At 45.4% G+C, this 13,101-nt stretch overlaps 2 protein-coding genes across 6 annotated transcripts in view; one reads left to right on the top strand and one right to left on the bottom strand.

Annotated features, from left to right (window-relative positions):
- LOC128342319 (class I histocompatibility antigen, F10 alpha chain-like) overlaps window positions 1–13,101 on the top strand; it is a 36,513-nt gene that overhangs the window by 1,665 nt on the left and 21,747 nt on the right. The window contains exons 2-3 of one of the 2 annotated variants that reach the window (XM_053289523.1): window positions 6,404–6,673; window positions 7,553–7,831. In XM_053289523.1, coding sequence (XP_053145498.1) covers window positions 6,490–6,673; window positions 7,553–7,831 — 463 coding nt within the window. In that variant the 5' untranslated portion in view covers window positions 6,404–6,489. Of the gene's footprint in view, window positions 1–6,280; window positions 6,674–7,552; window positions 7,832–13,101 lie in introns of those variants that run through there. The other variant, XM_053289524.1, reaches the window with a different exon arrangement.
- The window catches only part of LOC128342305 (major histocompatibility complex class I-related gene protein-like), a 72,891-nt gene continuing 63,556 nt past the window's right edge, over window positions 3,767–13,101 (bottom strand). For all 4 annotated transcript variants that reach the window (XR_008314895.1, XR_008314900.1, XR_008314898.1 and 1 more), the window contains 2 exons: window positions 7,563–7,785; window positions 3,767–6,769 (listed from right to left, as the gene is read on the bottom strand). The gene's annotated coding sequence lies outside the window, so the exon portion shown is untranslated. The remainder of the gene's footprint in view (window positions 6,770–7,562; window positions 7,786–13,101) is intronic.

Here is a 13,101-nt window from a genome sequence, read left to right as displayed (position 1 = left end):
AGATGTTGTTGGACTACAACTCCCATCATCCTCAGCCACAAAGGCCTTGTCTGGGGATGATGGGAGTTGTAGTCCAACAACATCTCGAAATGGGCTGAAAACGGCCCCACCCGTCATTTGGGTGGCAGGCGGGCCCATGTAAGGAGCTCTTGCCACTGCCTCTGCCTCCGCACTCACTGCTCCGAGCGCTGCTGGAGCGCCGCATCCCACACTCCATTTTTGCTACTGCCACACAGCAGCGACTTTAAAATATTTTTTAAAAGCTGGAGAAGATGACGACTGGGGTGGGGGGAGACTTAAATTGTTTGTAAGTATTTTAATTGTTTTTAAATGGTTTTGAATTGTTTTAAAATTGTTTTTGGCAGTGTGTTTTAAATGGTGTTTATTTTTATGTCTTTTTAAACTTGTTGTGCACTGCCCAGAGCCTTTGGATGGGGTGGTCTATAAATGAAATGAATAAACGAAGGAGAGAGCATGTTGCCAGCTGTACTTATTCTGCCCGCCTACAGGAGCCTCCTTGTTTGCAGTTGCATCTCCAGCAACATGAGCTCTTTAAAAACAATTTTAAAACAATTCAAAACCATTTAAAAACTATATATATATACACACACACACATACATACAGTATATATATATATATCTCCTATGTGCCACAATAGAACATCTTCCTAAATTATTTTTTAGAAGGTTTTGTAAATTGTGGATGATGAAAGTCATTTAATGGTACTAGAGAAAGACATGCTGTTCTGGTAGCTCCAGGTCTTAACACCCACATCAATTAAGCAGCCTCTTGGCCTATAGCCACCAGACTCCTCTTGGCCATGGAGTACTACCATCTCTGTTTCTCAGGAGGAGTTTTTGTAAGCCGCTGTGAGCAGTATTGCACTGGAGGGGCAGGAAATACATATTTTTAATTGAAGAAAGTCTCCTATACTGTGAGAATAGGTATCCCTGCTGGAGACGGGGCCCATAGCTTTGCATCTGCTTTGCATGCAGAAGATCCCAGGTTCAATCCCTGGCAGCATCTTCAGGTAGGGCTGTGAAAGACTCCTGCCTGAAGCCTTGGAGAGCCACTGCCAATCAGACAATCCTGAGCTAGATGGACCAGTAATAGTTTGACTTGGCTTCCTGTGTTTGTGGGTTCTCCCTCTAACTTTTTGAGTGTTTGTGTCCATGAGGCTTTGTGCATAGAGAAGAGGTGGGTGCATCCAGTGATGGTCCTTTAATGAAGCAAGGCAAGGCGGTTGCCTCAGGCAGCAGATTAATTTGGGCCCCTGAAGGGTGTCAAGATGCCCCCTGCTACTGCCATTGGAGTATTTTTGGGGACCAATCTGAATAATTGGTCCCAGTCAGTTTCCAGGCCCCATTCAATGTGATGGTTTTAATCTTTTAAGTCCTAAATGGCTTGGGACCAGGTTACCTGAGAGAGCGCCTTGCCCCATATGTCCCAACTCAGACCTTAAGATCTTCTTCAGAGGCTTTCCTCCGAGTGCCCCTGCCAAGCGAGGTGAGGCGGGTGGCTACCAGGGCCAGGGCCTTTTCAGTGGTTGCACCCTGTTTAATGAGCCACTCCAGTGAGATTTGCCTGGCTTCATCACTTTGTACAACAGCTGAAGACCTTTTTGTTCACTCAGGCCTTTTAAAATTTAAAATTTTGATTTTAAAATTTGATTTTTAACTAATTTTAAAAGTTTTAAAATTGTATTTTGTATTTTGTATTTTCTAACCACCCCCTTTTTGTTGGCTTGTTATGATTTAATGCGTGATGTGTTTTTATCACATGTTTTAATCCTGTGTTGTACAGGTGAAACTCGAAAAATTAGAATATCGTGCAAAAGTCCATTAATTTCAGTAATGCAAATTAAAAGGTGAAACTGATATATGAGACAGACGCATTACATGCAAAGCGAGATAAGTCAAGCCTTAATTTGTTATAATTGTGATGATCATGGCGTACAGCTCATGAGAACCCCAAATCCACAATCCCAGAAAATTAGAATATTACATGAAACCAATAAAACAAGGATTGTAAATAGAACAATATCGGACCTCTGAAAAGTATAAGCATGCATATGTATTCAGTACTTGGTTTGGGCCCCTTTTGCAGCAATTACTGCCTCAATGCGGCGTGGCATGGATGCTATCAGCCTGTGGCACTGCTGAGGTGTTATGGAAGAACAGGATGCTTCAATAGCGGCCTTCAGCTCTTCTGCATTGTTTGGTCTCATGTCTCTCATCCTTCTCTTGGCAATGCCCCATAGATTCTCTATGGGGTTCAGGTCAGGCAAGTTTGCTGGCCAATCAAGCGCAGTAATCCCATGGTTATTGAACCAGGTTTTGGTACTTTTGGCTGTGTGGGAAATGAAGTCAGCATCCTGCTGGAAAATGAAGTCAGCATCCCCATACAGCTCGTCTGCGGAAGGAAGCATGAAGTGCTCCAAAATCTCCTGATAGACGGCTGTGTTGACCCTGGACTTAATGAAGCACAGTGGACCAACACCAGCAGATGACATGGCTCCCCAAATCAACACAGACTGTGGAAGCTTCACACTGGACTTCAAGCATCTTGCATTGTGTGCCTCTCCATTCTTCCTCCAGACTCTGGGTCCTTGGTTTCCAAATGAGATGCAAAAGTTGCTCTCATCAGAAAAGAGGACTTTGGACCACTGAGCAACAGACCAGTTCTTTTTTTCTTGAGCCCAGGTAAGACGCTTCTGACGTTGTTTGTTGTTCAGGAGCGGCTTGACAAGAGGAATACGACATTTGAAGCCCATGTCCAGGATCCGTCTGTGTGTGGTGGCTCTTGATGCACTAACTCCAGCCTCAGTCCACTCCTTGTGAAAGTCCCCAACACTTTTGAATGGCCTTTTCCTCACAATCCTCTCCAGGCTGCGGTCATCCCTGCTGCTTGTGCACCTTTTTCTTCCACACTTTTCCCTTCCACATAACTTTCTATTAATGTGCTTTGATACAGCACTTTGGGAACATCCAACTTCTTTTGCAATTACCTTTTGAGGTTTTCCCTCCTTATGGAGGGTGTCAATGATGGTTTTAGCCCTTAAAGTAATTGCTGCAAAAGGGGCCCAAACCAAGTACTGAATACATATGCATGCTTATACTTTTCAGAGGTCCGATATTGTTCTATCCTTGTTTTATTGGTTTCATGTAATATTCTAATTTTCTGGGATTGTGGATTTGGGGTTCTCATGAGCTGTACGCCATGATCATCACAATTATAACAAATTAAGGCTTGACTTATCTCGCTTTGCATGTAATGCATCTGTCTCATATATCAGTTTCACCTTTTAATTTGCATTACTGAAATTAATGGACTTTTGCACGATATTCTAATTTTTCGAGTTTCACCTATAAGCTGCCCATTTGTTATGGGGCAGCTAACAAATAAAGGTTTATTCATTATTATTATTTATTAAGAAGAAGCACAAGGAGAGAAGAGGAGGCTGCTGGCAGCCTTCTCCTCACCCTCATACCATTTTAAAGCTGGCAAAGGTCAGTTCTTAAAGGGTGCTGGTTGTAGGACAAGGCAGCATTTGGTGCCTTGCCTTGGGTACAGCAAAACCTTGGGCCACTTGGAGAACCTCTGTCCGTCAATGCAGACAATCATGAGCTGGGTGGACCAGGGGTTTGACTCTGTATAAGATGGTTTCCAGTGCTGCTATGGAGGACTGGTCTAATGTAAACTGCTGGTGGAAAAGTGGGATACAAATATCAGAAATAAATAAATGACCTGAGGCAGGGGTGTCTTCAAGGAATACTGTATTCTTGCAAAATAATGCAGAGTAACACTATTAACAGTGCACATGATATATTTGGCTGCCTCTCTGAGCTTACCGAGGAGGAATGCTTTGCTGCAGCTGAATAATGGTTTCCTGCTAATCCAAATTCAGTCCCTTTTCCTGCCTGCTTTCATCACAGCAAAGGACCACCTCCTCCTGTTATCAGCTGAAACTGCCTTAAACTCCAGCAAGTGGGAGATAATGGCTTTCTCTTTCCCTCAACAGCCTGTTTGCTTTGCTCAAGGAAAAGCTCCCCACAATCTAATCAAACTTTGCCTGAATGGAAACAAGACACCTTTACACTTGGTCTTTGTACCATCAGGTGAAATTCCATGGCCCCTCCCAATGCACACAGTTAGATGCTTCCATTGGTCAAATATTTTCCTCTCGACCAATCCCAGCTCTCGCTCTGAACTTTTAATGGGTGTTCCTTGTGACAGAGCAATAGCATAGTGAGAGTGCCTTGTTTCTGAACTGATGGATGGAGCAGATTTGGTGCCTCCTTTTGCCCTTGGGGGCTACTGTCCTTCTGCTGAGGGGCTGCTCCGGTAAGTACTTCTCAGGAGCCAAATTCTCCTGGCTACTGGTCAGAATATGCATCAACTGCTCTGTGAGAGAGAGAAGGGAGTGGTGTGGGGGAACTTCCTCAGACTGACACCTGCTTCTGCTGTAGGTAGCAGGACTTTGAACTCTCCTTTGAATGCTTTCCAGATTACCCACTACAACTGTGGTAAAATGCCTCGGCTTGGCAGGATTGAATTGAAAACAAACCCCCAGAATCTATAATGGGGTGGTTTCCAGTTAGCAAGCTTTACACCGCAAAAAGTGGTGTAAACTGCCACATTTAAAACCACAGTTGAAATCCGTTGTAAGGCATTGTGGAAAATACAGCTTTCTTCTTCTTCTTCTTTTTGCAATGCACAAGCAACGTTATAGGGCTGTAATGCAGCAATAAAATCTGACAGAAGACATGCCTGAAATGTGAAGGGCGCCTTGTTTACAGTGCAGGGACTGCGATGTCATGACGCGGGCAGTACAGAAGGACACTTAAGGGATATGTTGTGACACTGTGGTAGCGTGCAATCTGGAAAGTGCCCCGGAAAATTTCCCTACAGTGGGAAAATACAGCTACTTTTTGCAATGGACATACGACCTTATAGCACTAAATCGCACCGATAAAATCCAAAACAAGGCTTCCGAAATGTGAACAGCACCCTGCTGACAGCAGGCTGTGGTATCACAACACAGGAAGTATGGAAGCACACTTAACAGATATGTTGCAACACTGTTGTAGGGGTTAATCTGGAAAGCTGCAGTTCTTGCTTCCAAAAACAAATTCTACTGCTTTTTATTACAGGAGATTGTCTTGTCTGGATTTCCAGCAGTTTTCATGATTTCCTATAATTTGAACCTAGAAAACTGCAGTATTGTGTGTATTTTGATTTATTTGACTGTGGCTCTGCAGAGCAGAACCTCAGGCAGGGTTCTCTCCCCTCCCCTGTGTTACTTTATTCTTCTAACTAGAGGCAATGAGGGCTGAGAACTTGCCTCCTTTTGCTTACCCCCTTGCTGTGGGATCTCCTGCAGAGCAAGACAGTCTTCCTTCCTTCTGTCCTAATGTCCCATCCATTATCTCGTATTCTCTGTTTCTTGAGGTCAGGATTTGGACTGAGCCGAATGTTGTGTGTGTGCATTGTGTATTTCCTTGTTAGACGAAAAGCAGTCCAAAACAGAGTCCTTTGCAAATCTCTCTTGTATGTTTGCTGTGTAAACTTTTCTGGGGAAGGGATCACTTCACAGAAATGGCCGAGGGGCTTTGGGCGCCTGGCTCCTTCACTGTCCCTGTACCATTCCCAGATGATTTTACTTCCCTTCCCCATGAAAGGGCAGGTGTACATTCACATATCATCCAGATTGACATTGCAGTCACTGCAAGCTCTCGAGGAACACTCCATACATGATTCAGGTCTTTCATTGGGCATGATGCATAGCCCGATTATGTCAGGGGTAAAAAAAATCCACTTCTGCAGCTATTTTTCCCCCTTTTGTTGGCTAATAGATTCACTCTAGGATATCCCTCTCCCACATTTAAGCCTGGTGTCTGGGAATGCTCTTGCTGGCAGTCTCTTCTCCATCCCATTCCCCTGGGGAGCTCCTGATTAAAACCCTGAAGGTTTTAGCAGGTGAAGAAGGGACTATTAACAACCTTGCTGCTGCTGCTGCTGCTTTACACACCTCCTTCCTCTAAACATCTGATCTCTCCCTCCTCCCCACCCAATTCTGAGGACTACAGATATCCATCCACTCTCCTCACTTGTTGCCATTCTGCGCTTTTTCCTCCACTCCCTTCAGCAGCCCCCAAAGGCCTTCTTCCCACACCTTTCATTTATCCCTCTGAGCTCCCAGGGCCATATTGCCTCCTGCCTCCTCTTATTATCCCCCCTTCTTTTTGTTGATCTGAGGATTCCTCACTCTGCCTGGATTGAGGTTTTTTTAAAAAACTGGGGTAGAGGCTGCTACAGGGTGCCAGGATTTTCAAAGGACAGGAGTTTGATGTTCACTGGACCACAGACCTTTCTAACTCTGCCCTTCCTCTTCCTTTCCAGGTTGCTCCTCACACTCCCTCTACCATTTCTACTTGGGTGTGTCAGATCCCAGCCAGGGTCCATTCTGGTTCACTCAGGTGGGGTACATGGATGACCTGCTCATCACTCACTATGACAGAAGCACAAGGAGGGTTCAGCCTCAAGTCCCCTGGGTGGAGAAGGCAGAGGATGGCTCCTTCTGGGAGCAGGAAACTCATCATGCTCGGGATGCTGAGCAGTTTTCCAGGCAGGCTGTCCTGATCCTGAAGAGTCGCTACAATCAGACTGGAGGTGAGTGAAGTGAGGAGAAGGAGGCATGGGTTTGCACCTCCCACATTTCTTTCTTCCAGGGTCAAGAGAAGTGGGTAGGTTTGATATTTCTTCCTCCTAGATACAGAAGCTGTGGTTAAAGTCAGAGCAGGCCAAGCCCACCCAGCATGTTTATTAGTGCTGTTCCTTCCCACCGGGGAAAGAAAAATTATATATAATCAGTATCTATCTATCTATCTGTCTATCTACTTATCTACTTATTTCTCTAAGATGGGCCATGTGTGGGGACGTGGCAGAAAGGAGGTGATTGGCTGACAGAGGGGGAGGAGGCAATTGGCTGACAGTTCGCAAGCAGAAACACCTGATTGGGCAGTGGGGATTCCATATGCAGGTAAGTAGGAGGATCCTGTGATGGTTAAGGTCAGTTGGAATGCAACTGTTAACTGGTTGGAAGGTCAGTTGGAATGCAACTGTTAACTGGTCGGAAGATGTTCTTGATTGTAGAGGAGAGGAATCTTTCTTTCTCTCTCCATATAAGGATAGTGGGCAGGGGTCTGTGGTCGAGAGAGAGGAAAGAGCCCCTTCAGGAGAAGGAGTCTGCCGTTGTGTGACAGCCAGAAAGCCGGGCATGCCGATATGGGGGGGGGGGGTGGCTGGGCCCAACTAGAGGCACAGATGCTCTGCGCCCGGGCCCACTAGTCCATATAAAAAGCAAACATTTATCTTCTTTTCCTGTGCTTTTTATTTTTATCCATTAATTGTCATTCTAGTGATTGGAATGCCAGGAAGAGAGCCCTGCCTGTTTTTTGGGGAAAGCAAAGAACACAGTATTAGAGATCTGGGATTTGGAGGGGGACAGACCTGACATCGTCTAACTCTGATGATGTATATCTTGTTCAGGGCTTCATACCTGGCAGTGCCTGGTTGGCTGTGAGCTGAGCAAAGACAGGAAGCAGAAAGGAAGGTCCATGCAGTGCGGCTACGACGGGAGGGACTTCATCAGCCTGGACAAGGAGACCTTCACCTGGACGGCAGCCGATGACCAGGCCCAGCTGACCAAGAGGAAGTGGGAGGCTGACTCAACCATTGTGGGGATATGGAAAAGCTACCTGGAGAAGATCTGCATTGAAAGACTGCAAAAATATCTTAACTATGAGAAAGAGATTCTGCTGAGGATAGGTGAGGATGGGAAGGAAGGGTCACTTCTGGGAAGATGTTGTTGTTCCTCCACTTTCCCTGACGTTAAATACACTTTCTGTGGCTGGCAGAAGTCTGGGTCTGTGCTGTGCCACTTAAGACCACAAACTGAGATGGAGAAGTATAGGGCTGATTAAAAGCTGGTGTTGCTATATGGCCCCCTCTCCCTTAGCTACGCCCCTGAGCTACATAGTCCCCCAGATTTAAAAAGCTAGTGTAGCTATAGCAGCAGTCCATGTCAGAAGTCAGTGGTGAGTAGGTGGGGAATGTAGCTGGTGAGTGTAACAGCTCATACACCCCAGGAGGTTTTACATCCAGCAGATTTTACCATGGCTTTACCAATAGGCTTTACTGCGAACTTAAAGCTGTCTCAGAAAACAGCTGAAAATAGTGGAGTTATACTCTAGATATAAATCGGGTTACACTCGGGTGCAGTGGAAAACCCGAATTCCACGTGCAGACTGCTCCCCGATAACTCGCAGGGACTTGGGGGGAAACCTGGCTGATATGTGTACTTGCATCCTCCATTCTGGAGGAGATGCAAGCTAAAAGCAAAAACCTTGCGGTAAAACTGCTGTGCGTAAAACTTCCTGGTGGCCCATGTACAGAAGCACACAGGAGGGGAAAGCCCCACACCCTCAAATAGGAAGGAAGGAAGGAGGAACAGTGCAGTAGCTGTTTATTAAAGAGCAGATCCTGACACATTTTGAATAAAGACTCTTCTTCAGGGGACTACAACAAATAAAATATGCCAATGTGGATAATAAGAAATAGTTATAAAAGGAATTATATGAATAAATGTGGCTTTAGAGACACATTTAAAAAGATAACCTTTTGAAAGTTGTCAAATGTAGGTGTTGCATCCCTTTTTGCAGCACCTCACCTGACTATATGGCCTGTTCGTCCACATTTGACTCCTTATTTATTTATTACATTTCTATGCTGCCCCATCTAGTAGCCCTGGAGTGTGTAAGACAAAATTCCTTTATAACATATTGAGCATAGAGACCAGGGGTAGGCAACCTTACATCTCCAAGGTTGTTGAACTACACCTCCCATCATCCCCAGTCACAATTTATTGTGGCTGGGGATGATGGGAGTTGTAGTTCCATAACAGCTGGAGAACCAAGGTTGCCTACCCCAGATGATACAGACTCTCCAAGGAAGGAGTTTTCCAAAATGGGTTTTGGAAAAGTTGGCAGTTGACTGTTTAAGCTGAACCATGGCAAAAATCCAGCCAACTCCTGGTTGGACTTCTGGACTGTTGACCCTTATTAGGGCAAGCAACACCAAGTGGCAGCCCAGAAGGTGACTGAAGACATGCTGAAGACATGCTGCGGGGTAAGGAGTTGGTTTTCATCTGGCCTCCTCTCCCACCTCTTTTTTTTGGACAGGCGAGAGGGATTTTGTGAACAGTTCCTGTGTACTTCTCCTTTTTGCAGGCTGCTTATCTGGTTGGTTAGCTCACTTTAATTTAACCTTAGAGAGCAGTGCCAACAACCCACAGAACCTCACCTTATTACTCTGTAATGTCAGGTCAGTTCAAAATAAAATGGAGGTCATCCATGACTTGATTATGGATGAAGCAGCTGACCTGGTATATGTCACAGAGACCTAGTCAGGAGAGCCTAGTGGTCTGGTTTGGTCCAAGCTTCTCCCAGAGGGTTACTCAGTGGTGAAGCAGGTGAGAGGATGTGGGTGGGGAGGTTGGGTGGCTGAGGCCTATAAGAATACCTTCTCCCTGACCAGGATCCCTTTCAGGGATTTGGCCTATATTGAATGTGTGTATCTAAGTCTAGGGACCAAGGATAGACTGGGACTTCTGCTGGTGTACTGATCACCACACTGCCCAGTGGAGTCCCTAATTCAGCTGACACACCTGGTTGCTGGGGTGGCCCAGGCTGTTGGTGGTGGGGAACTTTAATGTTCATTTTGGGACCAGGTTTTTGGGAGCAGCTCAGGAGTTCATAGCAGCCATGACGACTGTGGGCCTATCCCAAGTGGTCTCTGACACATAATGCTGGTCACACGCTCAATTTGGTCTTTTGCTTTGATCAGGGTGGTGTTCTGTGAGTGGAGACTCCTGTCATCTCACCATTGTCATGGATGGATCACCATCTGGTTAAGGTAGAATTTACAGCCACAACCCACCTCTGCAGGGGTGAAGGACCTATTAGATTGACTGCCTGATGAGGTTACTGGATCCAATAGGAATCCAAGAAGCCTTGGAAAGGTTTAGGGTTAGCTCTAGTAGTGATTCTGTCGATGCTCCCATGCAAACATGGAATAATGGACTCACTAGAGTAGTAGACACAATCGCTCCTCAGCGTCTTCTCCTACTTGCTTTAAAGACAGCCCCGTGGTATTCAAATGAACTGTGGGAGCTGAAGTGGCCAGGTAGATGACTAGAGTACAAGCAGAGGAAGACATGGTGCGAATCTGATTGGGCACAACACAGAGCACATTTGAAGATCTATGCTCTGGCAGTGCAGGCGGCAAAGAAGTGGTTCTTTTCTGCCTGCATTGATTCTGCAAATTCACATCCAGCTGAGTTGTCTAGGGTTGTGAGGGTGCTAGTATGTATCCCCTCCCCCCTGAATTTAAACTTGGAACCATTGGTCACTCGCTGTGACATTTTCAATGATATTTTTGTGGATAAAATCTCTCAGATCCAGGCCGAGCTGGATTCCACAGTTACTACAGAGTCTACTGTGGAGGTGTCCAGCAACTCTTCATATTTTTATTTTATTTTTTTATTTATTGTTAAATTTATATACCGCCTTTCATTAAAACAATCCCAAGGCGGTTATGGGATAATCTAATCATATGGAATTAGATTGGATCATTTCCATTTTTTAATTCCTGAGGAAGTGGACAAACTGCTTCGGGCTGTACGTCCTACAACCAGTTATCTTGACCCTTGCCCAACTTGGCTTATCTCATTTGGTAATCATATTATCAGAGAGGGTCTGGTAAATATTATAAATGCTTCTCTGAGGGAGGGCAGGATACCTCTGTCTTAAGGAGGCTATTATTAGACCACTTTTGAAGAAACCTGCATTGGATCTCTCGGGGTTAGCTAATTATAGACCTGTTTCTAATCTTCCATGGTTGGGCAAGGTGATTGAGAGGGTGGTGGCCTCTCAGCTCCAGGTAGTTTTGGATAATGCAGATTATCTAGACCCATTTCATACTGGTTTTTGTGTGGGCTATGGGTTTGAGACTGCCTTGGTTGATGGATGGATGGATGGATGATCTCCAATTGGCTATCGACAGAGGGAGTGTGACTCTGATGATCCTTTTGGGTCTCTCTTTGGCTTTCAGTACCATCAACCCTTCTGTCCTTCTGGACTGCCTGAGGGAGGTGGGATTGGGTGGCACTGCTTTACAGTGGTTCCATTCCTACCTCTCTGTTAGATTCCAGATGGTGTCGCTTGAAGATTGTTGTTCTCCAAAGTAAGAACTAAAGTGTGGAGTTCCACAAGTCTCCATACTGTCCCCAATGCTCTACATGAAACTGCTGGGACAGATCATCAAGAGATTTGGTGCAGGGTGTTATCAATATGCTGATGACACCCAGATCTACCTCTCCATGTCAACCTCACCAGGAAATGGCATATCTTCCCTAAACACCTGCCTAGAGGTGGTACTGGGCTGGATGAGGGATAACAAACTGGAGTTGAATCAAATGATATGGAAGTACTGACTGTGGGGGGTCAGGAGCCGAGAGATGGTTTAGATCTGCCTGTTCTGGATGGGGTTATACTCTCCCTGAAAGATCAGGTATGTAGCTTGGGAGTGCTCCTGGACTCAAAGCTCTCCCTGGTTTCTCTGGTTGAGGAGAAGGAGCGCAGTGGTTGAGACAGTGGCCAGGAGCTTTGGCTGATACATCAGCAACATCCATTTCTGGAGGTAAATGTCCTTAAAACAGGGGTACATATGATGGTAACCTCCAGGCTTGACTACTGTATTGCTCTTTATGTGGGACTGCCTTTGTACATAGTCCGGAAACTACAATTGGTACGGAGTGCAGCAGCCAGATTGGTGAACAATCTGGACAACATGAAGGGACCACCTAACACCGATTTTAAAAGAACTGGCTTCCAATATGTTTCTTGGCAAAATACAAATTGTTGGTTATTGCCTGTAAAGCCCTCGATGGATTGGGCCCAGGGCTTTTAGGGGAGTGCCATCTTTGTCACGAACACTGCCGCCTGTTATGATCTTCTGGAGAAGTCTGGTTATGGTTGCTGGTGGCAACCTGGGACCAGGCTTTCTTCGTTGCTGCCCTGGGGCTTTGGAATATGCTCCCTGCTGAAATAAGAGCATCTCCTTCTTTATTTGTTTTCAGGAAAACCCTCAAGACTCTCCTGTTCTCACAGGCTTTTATTCATTTATTCATTCATTCATTCATTCATTTGCACATTTGTATACCGCCCAAAGTGCAAGTCTCTGGGTGGTTTACAACAAAACAATAAAAATAACCGATAAAAAGATTAAAACATTTTAACAAGTAAAATTTAAAATATTAAAACTATTAAAAACACAATTAAAACAATCTCTAATTAAAAGCCTGGGTGAACAAATGTGTCTTGACGGCCTTTTAAAAAGTTGTTAGAGATGGGAGGCTCTTATTTCAGCAGGGAATGTGTTCCAAAGTCTCAGGGCAGCAATGGAGAAGGCCCGTCCCTCAGTAGCCACCAGATGAGCCAGTGGCAACTGCAGACCTCTCCAGATGATCTCAATGGGTGGTGTGGTTCATAGCGAAGAAGACATTCTCTTAAATACCCAGGGCCCAAGCTGTTTAGGGCTTTATAGGCTATAACCAACACCTTGTACTTGCCTGGAAACCTATTGGCAACCAGTGTAGAACTTTTAAGATAGGAGTGATATGGTCTCTCCGAGATGACCCAGAGATCAATCTGGCTGCCGCATTCTGGACTAACTGCAATTTCCAGACTACGTACAAAGGCAGCCCCACATAGAGCATATTGCAGTAGTCCAGTCTGGAGGTGACCAGCAGGTATACTACTGTTCTGAGGTCATTTATCTCAAGAAACAGATGCAGCTGGCGTATCAGCCGAAGCTGATAAAACGCACCTCTGGCCACTGCCTCAATCTGGGACAGCAGGGAGAGTTTTGTGTTCAGAAGCACTCCCATACTGCATACTTGTTCCTTCTGGGGATGTGTGACGCCATCCAGAACTGGCAGATCAAAATCATCTCCCGAGTTCCGACCCTGCACAATAAGT

Source organism: Hemicordylus capensis, chromosome 2 (genome assembly GCF_027244095.1).
Source record: "Hemicordylus capensis ecotype Gifberg chromosome 2, rHemCap1.1.pri, whole genome shotgun sequence".
NCBI lineage: Eukaryota > Metazoa > Chordata > Lepidosauria > Squamata > Cordylidae > Hemicordylus > Hemicordylus capensis.
This window is presented reverse-complemented; position numbering and strand designations above follow the sequence as displayed.